Source organism: Phoxinus phoxinus (genome assembly GCF_949152265.1).
Source record: "Phoxinus phoxinus genome assembly, chromosome: 5".
NCBI lineage: Eukaryota > Metazoa > Chordata > Actinopteri > Cypriniformes > Leuciscidae > Phoxinus > Phoxinus phoxinus.
In genome coordinates this window covers 20,056,081-20,070,726 of record NC_136880.1, presented here as the reverse complement: position 1 = coordinate 20,070,726, position 14,646 = coordinate 20,056,081, and the positions used below count along the sequence as shown (strand labels likewise).

Below are 14,646 nucleotides of genomic sequence, written 5' to 3'. Positions count from 1 at the left end.
AGTTCTTCTCAGAGACGGTCAACTGAAAACCGAATACTTCTTTCATACAATATTCTTCATATTGTTCAAGTATAGGAACATCATAGGACATTTTAAAGTTGATTCAGCAATCACAAAGGGGGGACTTTTGAAGTATAAATGTCAAAATTCTGCACACAGTTTGGTAAGCAAATTTCTAAGACAAATTATTTGAGAAGCTCTGTGGTCATAAAGGAAATACATAATATTTTATGTCGATCCTCTCCTAGTGAACAGGACAAGGAGAAGTTGTATTCACTGAGATTAATGTTCTTTATGCAGAGAAGGCCAAATGTGCATTTATCAATTCAAAGGGCAAAGTGGCTAGAATTTGGAGAGGAGTTCCACATCTATTTATTTATTTTATTTAAAAAAAAGGTGAGTGGAAAAGGATTTCTTCCCTTGATATTATTGGCACTTTGACTTCCGATGAGAAGTTATTTTTCAGAGGGTAGACGTAATGCTCTTGATTTCAATACCCTGTAAAACATGGTTTGGCCCATGGAGAAATCTATATGGTTTCATATCCCCAATTTGTTCTGCGAAAAGTGTGGCGGATCAAAATTTCTGCTACCATGTGACTTCAAATGGAGTACGCTTCCCATTATATGTTCTAATTTTCATAAGCAGTCTAGAAGCTTGGAAATGAGACTTTTTAAACATAATGTCTCTCCACACTAAATGTATATATTATAATAACCTAAATGTGTTCCCTAAGAACAAGACTATATTTCAAAAAGAATGGTTTGATAAGGGAATTATTTTTGTTTCAGATTTCCTAAATGGTAATGGTGAAGTTTATACGTATCAACAATCTATACTTCCTTCCCAGGGATTGTGTCTTCGTATAGAGATTACCATAAAGGCATCTCATCTAAATTGCTTCACCTTGTGAAAACACATATCCATTATAACTCAATTGTTGGGCAGATTCAAAAACGCTTTATTGGAGGTATTAATATTAAATGATTAATGAATCTGAACAAGTTTTTGGTAAACATAATCAAAGTATTCAGGACTCTAGTAATTGAAATGGATCATCAGGACCCCCTCAGAAATCTCCATCCATCCATCATGCATACTCTATACATTTCTTTTCCCCCCTTTAGTTATGACACTGTTTTTGAGTAGATAAAAGGTAGCAAAACCTTTACTTACTTATTAGCCTTGAGTTAACTGTTTTATGTATTAAAGTAATTTAACTTTACATCATGACTGGCTAGCAATGCTCTTTAGCCTTGACCATATTCACAAAATAGTACAGCCTCTCAGACATTATTGGTCAAGTAAGTGGTAAAAATATGAAAAGTTGGGTCTTAATAAGCTACTGAAGATGGCCATTAAGGCAGTGACACCGTAATAATGGTCAATATCTTCCACTTGTGAAATGGCTGAATTTGTAAGAAACAAATATCTCATTGAGACATTTCACTTCTGCAGTAAGATGAATTTATTGTATTCTGTAGAGCTAATGGCTCAAACATCTTGCTTTGATTTAAACAAGAACAAAAGCTGTTGAAAAGTTGTTAAAAGAAATGCATTAATCATCAAGTTCAGACGGCAAACTTAACCTCACTACCATGTTCAATGAGCGAAGCAGACTAGCTAATGTGATGAGATTCTCAGAGAAACACAGTGAAAAGTGCTCTTCATTCGTCGTGATGCGATCCAGAAATAGTTAAATGATTGTCCTCTGTCTTTACCAAATGTCCCATCTGATGGGTGATTCCATTGTAAATACAGAGAATTTGAAAATATTTTTTTTTCCCCTTTTAAAACACAAACCATATAGTCACAGAGAACACAAATGTACATCGTACATTATGGATGAATATTCGGCAGCAAAGACAAAAATAAATAGTCATTTAAAATGGCTTCACATGAAATTGGTACAGTGCAAGCTCTACACAAAGTAGGAATAGGTCATTTAGGATGGGTGTCCATGTTTTAATTCTAATCCATGAATCCGCCATATCTCTTCTGCATGCCAGGCAGTGCCGTCTCGCTTCCGTCCTCCCAAGTGCGTTTCAGAAACCCATTGCTTTTCTGGGTGTCTAACCATTCAGGCCTGCCCACTCTGCGCATAAAGCCCCCGTATCGCTTGTGGAGGTCTCTCCCTGCCTCCCCCAGACCACTGTTCCCCTGTACGCTCCTCATGAAGCCCCCATAGCGTTTGACCATGTCCCCATCATGCTGCTCATCTGACTCGGAGGTGAGACCGATTCTGAGGATCTCTCTCAGCAGCTCCACTTGCTGGTCTTCAGCTCCACCCTCTGCCTTGTCCTTCTTCATAAAGCCTCCATATTTCTTACTGATGAGCTCTGCGCCGTCACTCTCTGCTTGGGCCCCCGTGCCGATCTCTGCTGCTTTCTTAATCATGAAGCCCCCATAACGCTTCATGAAGCCTCCGTATTTCTTGGTGAGAAGGTGGTCTGCGCTCTCTTCCTCTTGCTTGAGGCTGTCGACGGCAAGGCGATCCTCTTCTGAGAGGATGTTTTTGCAGACTTCTAGTTTTCTGGAGTCCACAGTCCCTTCACACTCTAATGTGCAGGTCTAGAGGAGAAATGAATGACCGATCAATGCAGGGAAACATTTGGTCCACCAGAGGGCACACACATTCAATCTGCTGAATTCAATGCCAATAATTACTTTTGACAATCTGCACGGTGGAAAATTCAGTCAATTCAGTCAAGCACTCTGAAAACCCGGTCACACGAGAAAGAGAGATAGCTAGACTTCAAGAACTTGCTTTCAATTGGTTTTGATTTGAATATTTGAATAATTGAACACAATTAACTATAAGTGAAAATTATATCTCTTGTGCTTGCATACTGCATTCACATAAGAATACAAAATATAAAACCAGACATTTGACAATAGAGTCTATAATGTTCGTCTTTTGTTCAAATTCAAAGTCACATTTTCCCAAAGGTTTATGTATTATTTGAAAAAAATTGCAAACTAGATTTTAGCTTAGTTGAATAAAAATGCATTTGTTTTACTGGATCTACAGAAGAACTACATATTATGTACAGTATGTCACCTAGGTAACATAACCCTTGTGAAAAATAGGTAAGTGTACTTACTTGAATTGTATGTGACTTGTTGTATAAATTTAAGTCTTAAAAGAATATTAAAAGTATATAATAATTTAAAAATGTTACTATAAAGTGCATTTTAAATAATGTTTGAGTCACTTTTTTCATGCACTTCATTAATTATGTCTGGAATGTTACAATTAAATATTACATTTAAATAAATGTCATAGATTTTTAAATGTACTAAATTGTAACTTTGTTACACATTTGTAATTACAAATATATTTAAATATATGACATGTAAGTTTCAATAGAAATTACATTTAAGTATATTTTAGTTTACCATAATGCTTGTCAGCAATTGCGTTCTACATAAACGCAGTAAAAAAATGTGCTGCCTTAAATCAAGTACAATCAACTTGGATGTCATTTCAACTTAAATTACATTAAACTGACTTTAAAAAAATTAGTTGAGTGTTATATAACTTAAAAAAGTTTAAAGTTATTTAACTTATTTTGATGAGTTAAAGCGATGTAAAAACGTGTCATAACTTATTGATCATATATATTTTTAATTATACGATTACAAAGATGTACTTAGGTGGGTCAAAAAAAGCTATTGAATTTGATATCAATTTAAACTAGAATACTTTTAATTTAACTACAATTAAGAATCCAAAAACATTACATTCATTGATTTAAGAACACCACCGAGGGCTCGTTTAATCTGGCAAACAACCCAAGCAATGGCAAACAACCCAAGCCTTATATTAAGTTTAAAAAAAATATCAGCATTTAGCATCTTTATTGCAATTGAATTGCCAAGACTTACATATAGGAGGGACCAGGGCTAGTTATCACACATTTTACTCATAGTATATTTACCTATATTTCTCAGGTAGGTTCAGGTTTGAAAGTCAATTTTTGAATTTGACTGCAAAAAGCTATTGAACATTTCTGCCATAAGAAAAAGTGAACTGAACAGTTCATGTTGTCTCAAAATAAGGGTAAGTCGTCACGATAGAAATGTAAACAGTTAAACAATTATGAAATAGCTAAAAAGATATCAAAGGATGCATTCAACAATGTCAACTTATATTATAATTAATAAATTGTATGAAATCCACGTGTGACAACTAGCCCCGACCTGACTTCTATGAAAATACTCTTGTCCTGAGAACACAGCTTAACCTTTTAGTTAAGATCTATGGTCATTATATAGTTTCAGACTTTTGTCGAATATAAATGGAAATGAAACTCACCAGTGTGTCGATCTCTGTGTGTTGCCGGAACAGCCGGTAAACGCAGAGCGCGCAGTCTCTGCCGCATTCAGCTCGAACCATCAGCACGAGACAGGCGCTCAAAGCCAGAGTCCACCAGGAGTTCACAGTTAACGCCATGAGCTACAAACGAGCAGTTTACCTTTACTTACATGAGGAAAATGTAAAGCAATCGGTGGCAGAGTCTTGAATATTGACATAAAAGTGGTAAATATAATATGCATGTAGCTACTTTAAATGAGCGCGTAAAATGTATTATTTAGGCTACGCGCATTTGCGCATACAAGAACCCATCAAAAGACCAACCAACTCATCCATCAATTTAAATGATTAGTTAATCAGTTTAAGTATCCTACTTTAAATTCTGTACAAAGTTTACCTGTTTACAGTAGGCTAGTTTCTTGGCAGTGTCCACCGTAGTGCTGAATATGCTGTTTTAGAGAACGATCTCTCGCCAGGTCTGGTGCAGAAGCGTCGTCAGTATCTCACAGCACGAGGGTAAACTCCACACCTGCTCTGTTGAGAAACGATGGACACTCGCAACTTTTAAGCAGTGTGCCCTCGTGACGACACGCCGTTCGCATCTGACGTCAGCAGGAAGCATCACGCATAGAGTGACGGCGGTCACTTCTTTTTTGTCTTTTTTTTTTGTCTGAGAAAATCAATTAATGTATGATATTTTTCGATCCTCGAATTATATTTAGTTAAGGTGATCAACAGTGCCTTTGTTGGTAAGTACTGTGAATATTTGTCATGCTGAGAAAATGTAATGCTCTCCAGTCCAGTTTTGCCACTGCTTTTAATGTAACATAATGTTCTATTGACCCACATTGGCCATCATTTAAAAAAAATAAAAAAAATAGGTTGGTTGATTCCCTTCAGTTCAGACAACAAAGCAACAGCATTTTTCCATATTATTCTTTTTTGTTGAGGGCCTGTTGTGCTGAAGAGTGCATGCTGTTCTGCTTTTTTTCTTTTCTTTTTTTCCCTATGAGCATTGGTCATTACTAATGCGGTCCGGGTAGACAGCATACCTCTCAAGACAGGATAGAGTGTTCGAGAAATAATAGACTTGCGCGTACTCAATCCAGCCATTCAATCTGTGCCTTTGTCTTGAGCATTATCGTGCCATGCGTAGGCTATACCATGATCAGTATCTGTATCATTGTGATTGTTTTGTCTGAGATCATTGTTTTGCATCCTTCATATTATGTCTGCAGTGATGTTTAAACGTCTGTCGCAGCATTTTGACAGTTGTATCATAACATTTAGTCCCATATAGATATTTGCTCATTTGTTCGAATATCGATTATACCGGAAAAGTCATGACTCTTCCTCATTGAGCCCATTCAAAGCTGACGTCATTTAAAGGCAATTCAAAAGTTATTACAGGAAATTATAGATCTTTCTATTGCAGATTCCACGTAGCCTGAAGCATAAGAAATCGGTTGTCAGGACATTAACGGACATCAATTAGAGGTTTTGGAAATTTTTGATATGATTCTTTTGAATCATTTTAAACTGTATGCTGTAAGGCGTTAAATGAGATTGAGAAGAGGATAAAACAAATTATATAATTTTTTGATCCTATTGACTGCATGGAATTCAACACTTTAAAGTTGTGATGAAACAGAAGTAGATATTTAGAGATCTTCTCTAATCTCTATATGTACATCTAAGTAAAAAAGATGTTGGAAAAAGAAAAACATGTAAGTTATAGGGAGTTGGTTCTGCCTTCGTTTGTTGACTGGATGGAGTCAGATTTGTTTGCAAGCTTGCAGTCGATTGTAAGAAAGGTGAGGGTTTAAGCGACTAAATGATTGGAGAAGACTGGCATTTATCAGAAAAGTCTGTTGTTTCACCAAAAGATTGAGTTATGAAATTGAATAAAAATCTTCTTGGTCAAAACATTTTTTAATAAATTAAACGTGCATGGGTGAATCATTCACAATAAGACAAATAATATGCATTTAGAGATGCTGAATTTTCATTTAATGCTGACTTTAAAGGTACGGTAGGCAATTTTAGGAGAGGCTAGCAATAGCATAAGATCCCACCCTCCTTTCAGAGCGTCTTCAAAGCCACGCCTCCTTCAAAACACATGAACGCGTGCAAACAAAAGCGTCATGAGAGACACCGTTAAACTACCTCGTGTCTCAAAGAACATAACATTACAATAAGAATGAACATAAACAGCTAAAGAGCGCTGACCTGTACCAACAATTCGAGTCACGAACCGCTCCGAGTATAACGTAATAACATTACTAAATGTAGACCACTTAACTTAGTGATTGCTATCAGGATGTGAAGACACTTTCAACCAGCAGAACAAAAATGTTTCTGGAACAAATCACCTATTCTGCCTTTTAATTCTTATTATGCACATCTATATTTCAGTCCCAAACCTCTGCTGATAGAAGCATCTTCATAGGTAAATGACTTCACATCAAATATCACAGCGCTATGAGCACTAAACTAAACGTTTCAGAACAACACAATTAACGCCCATAAACACATTTCTCTAATTATGCAGATAGAAATATGGTGGCAATAACATTTCAAAGACAACATCAGGGCTACTAAACTCGTTTCTTGAATCCAATTAAGAAACCCTGTTCTTGGAAATGGTCATTCATTTTAATCAGTTTAAAGTAGAAGTAGAAGTAATGCTGTTTTTATTAATTCAGCAGACTCCATGAGGACAGATTTGACAGACCTCTGCACATAATCAAGCACTTAGTCACTGTCTTACATTAAGTAATCAGTCATACCGCTTTTAAAAATGCTCTATGCTTTTTATCAATTCTGAATCAAACATCTTTTGATAATGGATCAGTGTAACAACCCTCTCGACGCCAACATGTTGGTTTTCCTCATAAAGCGATGAAAATGAATCCAACCTTCTTCTAGGCTGACAATGAATATAATCTGTAAATGAAGAAAATAAAATACAAAATGTGAAGCCGTGGAGATTGCAACTAGTAACACTTCAGCGTGGACCTGTTTTAAGTGGCAATTTGAATAAATGCCACTATAGCTTTAATGTGCTGCTGGGGATTTTGAAAGCATCATATTGATCCATAAAACTCAGGGGAATTACAAGGTGATGATGGTTTTGCTTGCCGGGGGGTCATAGCTGGAAATATGTTTGTGAAGCACACCATTCCACTCCCACTGGCATGTTATCTTCATAAACTCCACAACAAAGTGGTAGTTTCATATTAATGAGCTATGAAATTTATGTAAATCTGTATTTTATGTTGACAGGTTTTTGCATATTTAATCACGGTATTCAAAGTTTCAATTGGTGCTGACCTAATGTTTCACCCAAAAATGAAAATTCTCTCATCATTTACTCACACCCATGTCTTTCCAATCATGGAAGACATCATACGTCTTTCTTCATGTGTATGGTCAAAAAGCATTCTTTATATTCTCAGTACATTTTTTCTTTTTTGGGTGAATGATCCCTTTAACCCTTTGTTGGACCAGTGTAATTATCTTTGCGTACTCTTTAAGTCACTTTTGACGAAAAGCTTTCGCTAAACGACAAGCACACATGAGATATGAGCGTAAATTAATCCTGAGGGAACAACAAAGCATCTGAGTACTCTGCCCTTTAAAAGCTTAAAGGGATTTTAAAGACTTAAAGGGATAGTTCACCCAAACATGAAAATTAATGTATCCATCCTCATTTCTTTCCAAACCTGTATGACTGTCTTTCTTCTGTTATTAGAATAATATAATTTGAGAAACATATCACTGTTTTTTGGAAGTCGGTGCAAAACTGTTGGATTGCATGAAGAATATTCATGGAACTTTTCCATTGCACAAAATACAAAAATGGTTCTTCACTGAATGGGTGTTTGAGGAACCCAAAATGGTTCTTCTTTGGCCTCATTGCGAAAAAACCCTTTTTGGAACTTTTATTTTTAAGAGTGAACCAACATTCTTCTTTTGAGCTCAGCAGAAGAAATAATAATAAGGATTTTTTTCTTTTAGGATGAACTAACCATACACCTCAGAATTTCCTCATGATTTATAAAATGTCACTTTTTCCGCTTTTGATCAAACCAAACTGTTCAACTTTAAAATGAAATATCAAAAATCAGCTTGCACAAATGAAACTAAGATAATTGGTGCGCAATTAAATATGATTGTGCTTTGTAGTTTGGGTTTAAGAAGACTTTTTATCAGCTCTCATATTCAATTTCCTGCAGGGTGAAGAAGGGATATCAGCACCATAATTACAGTGTCACTCAGGCTATGGCCGAACAGCACCAATGACAGGAACAGTTAATTAAATTCTGCCACACATATGAGAGCACTAGGCTATTGTGTTATCACTGATTTGCCATCAGCAATAACTTTTATATTTACACCTTCTTGAGTGGATAAGATACTGAACATTGAAGGTGAGTTATGCAAACAGGAAGAGCTGCTCTTTAGGGCTACTTTTGAGTGTGATAATAGATGCTTAGACCGGAGAAGATAAGTCATTTCGTTTTCCTGCAATTACATAATTAGTCACTGCAGTTGTTAATTCAACAGAGGGGTTTGATTGTAGAACAGAGAATGCCTCATTTATTACTTTTTTTAATTTAAAAAAGTTCATAAAGAGATCGTAAAACTAATCCATACGAATTGAGCGATTTAGTCCAAATTTTCTGAACAGACTCGATTGCATTATATATGAACAGATTGAATGTAGGCTTTTATTCTCATAAACATTCATCAACACACAGATCAGTTGTGGTAAACAAGCTCAAGCATGCTTGCTTGACACGCAAGAACCAATGAGCTTCATTCTCGTGTGTTACGCAGCACGTTTGAGCTTCTCAAGAACCAATGAGATTCATTCTTGTGTTACGCAGCACGTTTGAGCTTCTCAAGAACCAATGAGATTCATTCTCGTGTTACGCAGCACGTTTGAGCTTCTCAAGAACCAATGAGATTCATTCTTGTGTTACGCAGCACGTTTGAGCTTCTCAAGATCCAATGAGATTCATTCTCGTGTTACCCAGCACGTTTGAGCTTCTCGAGAACCAATGAGATTAATTCTCGTGTTACACAGCACGTTTGAGCTTCTCAAGATCCAATGAGGTTCATTCTCGTGTTACCCAGCACGTTTGAGCTTCTCGAGAACCAATGAGTTTCATTCTTGTGTTACACAGCACGTTTGAGCTTCTCAAGATCCAATGAGTTTCATTTTTGTGTTACCCAGCACGTTTGAGCTTCTCGAGAACCAATGAGATTAATTCTCGTGTTACCCAGCACGTTTGAGCTTCTCAAGATCCAATGAGATTCTTTCTCGTGTTACCCAGCACGTTTGAGCTTCTCGAGAACCAATGAGTTTCATTCTCATGTGTTACCCAGCACGTTTGAGCTTCTCAAGAACCAATGAGTTTCACTCTTGTGTTACCCAGCACGTTTGAGCTTCTCAAGATCCAATGAGTTTCATTTTTGTGTTACACAGCACATTTGAGCTTCTCGAGAACCAATGAGATTCATTCTCGTGTTACCCAGCACGTTTGACCTTCTCAAGAACCAATGAGATTCATTCTCGTGTTACCCAGCACATTTGAGCTTCTCGAGAACCAATGAGATTCATTCTTGTGTTACACAGCACATTTGAGCTTCTCAAGAACCAATGAGATTCATTCTCGTGTTACCCAGCACGTTTGAGCTTCTCAAGAACCAATGAGATTCATTCTCGTGTGTTACCCAGCACGTTTGAGCTTCTCAAGAACCAATGAGTTTCATTCTTGTTACCCAGCACGTTTGAGCTTCTCAAGAACCAATGAGATTCATTCTCATGTGTTACCCAGCACGTTTGAGCTTCTCAAGAACCAATGAGTTTCACTCTTGTGTTACACAGCACGTTTGAGCTTCTCAAGATCCAATGAGTTTCATTTTTGTTACACAGCACATTTGAGCTTCTCGAGAACCAATGAGATTCATTCTCGTGTTACCCAGCACGTTTGAGCTTCTCAAGAACCAATGAGATTCATTCTCGTGTTACCCAGCACATTTGAGCTTCTCGAGAACCAATGAGATTCATTCTTGTGTTACACAGCACATTTGAGCTTCTCAAGAACCAATGAGATTCATTCTCGTGTTACCCAGCACGTTTGAGCTTCTCAAGAACCAATGAGATTCATTCTCGTGTGTTACCCAGCACGTTTGAGCTTCTCAAGAACCAATGAGTTTCATTCTTGTTACCCAGCACGATTGAGCTTCTCAAGAACCAATGAGATTCATTCTCGTGTTACCCAGCACGTTTGAGCTTCTCGAGAACCAATGAGTTTCATTTTTGTGTTACACAGCACATTTGAGCTTCTCAAAAACCAATGAGATTCATTCTCGTGTTACCCAGCACGTTTGAGCTTCTCAAGAACCAATGAGATTCATTCTCGTGTTACACAGCACATTTGAGCTTCTCGAGAACCAATGAGTTTCATTCTTGTGTTACCCAGCACGTTTGAGCTTCTCAAGAACCAATGAGTTTCATTCTTGTGTTACACAGCACATTTGAGCTTCTCAAGAACCAATGAGATTCATTCTCGTGTTACCCAGCACATTTGAGCTTCTCAAGAACCAATGAGTTTCATTCTTGTTTTACCCAGCACGTTTGAGCTTCTCAAGAACCAATGAGATTCATTCTTGTGTTACACAGCACATTTGAGCTTCTCGAGAACCAATGAGTTTCATTCTTGTGTTATACAGCACATTTGAGCTTCTCAAGAACCAATGAGATTCTTTCTCGTGTTACCCAGCACATTTGAGCTTCTCGAGAACCAATGAGTTTCATTCTTGTGTTACACAGCACATTTGAGCTTCTCAAGAACCAATGAGTTTCATTCTTGTTTTACCCAGCACGTTTGAGCTTCTCAAGAACCAATGAGATTCATTCTCGTGTTACCCAGCACGTTTGAGCTTCTCAAGATCCAATGAGTTTCATTTTTGTGTTACACAGCACATTTGAGCTTCTCGAGAACCAATGAGTTTCATTCTTGTGTTACACAGCACATTTGAGCTTCTCAAGAACCAATGAGATTCATTCTCGTGTTACCCAGCACATTTGAGCTTCTCGAGAACCAATGAGTTTCATTCTTGTGTTACACAGCACATTTGAGCTTCTCAAGAACCAATGAGATTCATTCTCGTGTTTTACCCAGCACGTTTGAGCTTTTCAAGAACCAATGAGTTTCATTCTTGTGTTACCCAGCACGTTTGAGCTTCTCAAGAACCATTGAGATTACTTATACAATATCTTCATGAACTTTCTTGAAGCGTCAAGTTGTCAGTTGCGTGGACTGTACAGGTGAAACTCGAAAAATTAGAATATCGTGCAAAAGTTCATTTATTTCAGTAATTCAACTCAAAAGGTGAAACTAATATATTATATAGACTCATTACATGCAAAGTGAGATATTTCAAGCCTTTATTTGTTATAATTTTAATGATTATGGCTTAGAGCTATGAAAACCCCAAATTCAAAATGAGAATATTGTGAAAAGTTTTCATGAGCTGTAAGGCATAATCATCAAAATTATAACAAATAAAGGCTTGAAATAGCTCACTTAGCATGTAATGAGTCTATTTAATATATTAGTTTCACCTTTTAAGTTGAATTACTGAAATAAATTAACTTTTGCACAATATTAATTTTTTTCTACTTTCAGTATTATGGAAGGACAGAAATCTCTCAGATATAATCAAAAATATCTTCATTCGCATTCTGAAGATGAACGAAGGACTTATGGGTTTGGAACGGCATGAGGGTGAGTATTTAATGACAGAATCTTCATTTTGGGTGAAAAAATCCTTTAAATACAACCTAAATACTGGAAACTCGTAACGGCAGATCTGTATGAAATGACGCCCTTATTCTATTCTAATGTAAGAGAAACTCGTCCATTAACCAGAACAAAACAATGCCATGCTTAATTTGTATTTGTTTCCTTTATTCATTTCATTCATTTACATTTCATCCTTGATTCCTTCCACTGATAAATTTGCAATGTCTAGCTGTGTTTTTAAACACGGACAAACATCTCAAAGGCACATTTCACTGTTTGTCATTCACATTTGCTTCAGGTACATTTTGTGTTCATCTGAACGCGACATCAATTAAATGCTTAATTGAAATTAACATTAAAAACGTCCACTTTCTCCATTAATTCATACAAAGATCAATATTTACATAAAACATGCAGTGGCACTAACAGATCTTTGCTGGGTCAATCGTGCACCTTGTCCACATTTGTGAGCTCACAAACAACAACTGAATTAGAAAGATAAAAAAAATGTTCAAAGCTATTAATATAGTTACTGTTACATAGTTGTAGTGAACTTCAAATCTTAAAAATTTAGAATCAAGTAAAAGTGTATATATGTATATATATATATATATATATATATATATATATATATATATATATATATATATATATACTGTATATATATATTTTTTTAAACGACTTGCAGATAATATAATATCAATTAAATAAAAGGCCACTAAAGTGTGCTTAAAGAGAGTACACTTTTATTACTGTTTCTTACTTAACACATTTAATTACACTTTTTTTAAAAATGCACTTATAATAATGTCAAACAATTAAAGTTCTACTTTGAAGCACATTCAATTCAATCCACATTTAGTTGTAATGCTTTTCACAATGCATAGTTTTAAAGCAGCTTTACAGAAAATGCATGAGTGTGTCCAAGTAATGTCCATATGTCAAAAATGTACAGTTTGAAGATAACACAAATCATAGTTCATGATTTACATCATGTATTTATTTAGGCAGACACAATGAGCTCAATAAAGCAATTATTACAAGTTGTGATCGTAATGATTACAATATAAAATTTGGCGGTTGTGCATGTTGATTCAGAGTTGCCGTGATCTGCCGTCAAACTGAATCTCTAGACATCCATTTTCGAGGTAGAAACAGAAAGAAAATGGAAAATGCTGTTCATAACATTTCAAGCAATAGATAGTCATGCACATTTGATCTTGTATAGCTGGAGTGCAAGGTTATGAGATGCATTATGTGAATGCTTGGTTAAAGAGATGTCTTTAATCTTAATTTATCTGCAAGTGTGTGTCTGACCCACAAACATTAAGGCTATTCCAGAGTTTAGGAGACAAATATGAAAACGCTCTCCCTCCTTTAGTGGACATTATCCTACTACCAAAAGTCCAGAGTTTTGAGACCTTAAAGAGTGTGATGGATTGTAACACAGTAGAAGATCAGTTAAGGAGCTAAACCATTTAGGGCATTATAGGTCAGAAGCAATACTTTGTAATTGATACAGAACTTAATAGGTTACCAGTGTAGAGATGATAAAATTGGGGTTATATGATCATATTTTCTTGACCTGGTAATCTGCATTTTGGACTAATAGCTTGCAGGACAACCATGTAATGCACTACAATAATCCAGAGGTCATTAATGCATGAACTAGCTTTTCAGCATCAGAAACAGCATGTTCCGCAGTTTAGCTATGTTTCTGAGGTGGAAGAAAGCTGTTTTTGTAATATATGAAATATGATTTTTCAAAAGACAAGTTGCTGTCTAATATAACAGCAGGTTTTTAACTTTAGAGGATGAAGTAACAGTACATCCTTCTAGATGCAAATTGTAAGAGATTCTTTGTACAGGTTTTTGGTCTAATAAGTAATACCACAGTCTTATCCGAATTTATTAGAAGAAAATTACTGGCCATCCAATATTTAAAATTTTTAATGCGCTCTGTCAAATTGGATAATTTAGAGATTTCATCTGGATGTGATGAAATACCAGAGTATCATCAGGATAGCAGTTGAGACTAATTCGATGTCTTCTAATAATGATATTGAAAGTAGCAGAGGGCCTAGTACAGACCCTTGCGGCACTCCATCATTTACTGTTGTTTAATTTACTTTAAAAAAATTCCCACCTTAGTGCCTATCCCTGAATACCAGTGTATTTTTTTTAAGTTTCTGTGATGGGGCCTGAATCCTGACTGAAAATATTCATGAATATACATTTCTTGGCACATGACTCAGAGTTAGAGACGAGATATATATATTATTTGTAAATATATTTATATACATGGCATGCAAGTTTTTTCAAATGTTTTGAAACATTGTTATTCATAAAAATAAATCATGAGAACATGAACTTCACTGCATTTGCAGGAATTGTAAAATCTTTTTTCTTATTAACTGAAGTAGCCTAACGCAATATTTTTACTCTAATAGCTTATCTTTCCCCACACATATGACCTGTGATCATGCAATAACGTTAACTTTACATCGC

At 35.9% G+C, this 14,646-nt stretch overlaps 1 protein-coding gene and 1 long non-coding RNA gene across 5 annotated transcripts in view; one reads left to right on the top strand and one right to left on the bottom strand.

Moving 5' to 3' along the window:
* Window positions 1-14,646, top strand: part of LOC306999514 — a 36,075-nt gene that overhangs the window by 1,298 nt on the left and 20,131 nt on the right. The gene's annotated exons all lie outside the window — the stretch shown is intronic.
* penka (proenkephalin a) lies at window positions 943-4,947 on the bottom strand. Of its 3 annotated transcripts, none has more exons than XM_079613422.1 (3): window positions 4,716-4,947; window positions 4,319-4,459; window positions 943-2,571 (listed from the first exon to the last, which is right to left on the bottom strand). In XM_079613422.1, exons 2-3 carry the CDS (start codon window positions 4,454-4,456, stop codon window positions 1,972-1,974), a joined length of 738 nt encoding a protein of 245 aa, XP_079469548.1. In that variant the 5' UTR covers window positions 4,457-4,459; window positions 4,716-4,947; the 3' UTR covers window positions 943-1,971. The 3 variants fall into 3 exon arrangements, with proteins under 3 accessions (XP_079469548.1, XP_079469549.1, XP_079469550.1); XM_079613423.1 differs by having other exon boundaries at window positions 1,448-2,571; window positions 4,319-4,483; window positions 4,716-4,857; XM_079613424.1 differs by having other exon boundaries at window positions 1,448-2,571; window positions 4,319-4,478; window positions 4,716-4,857.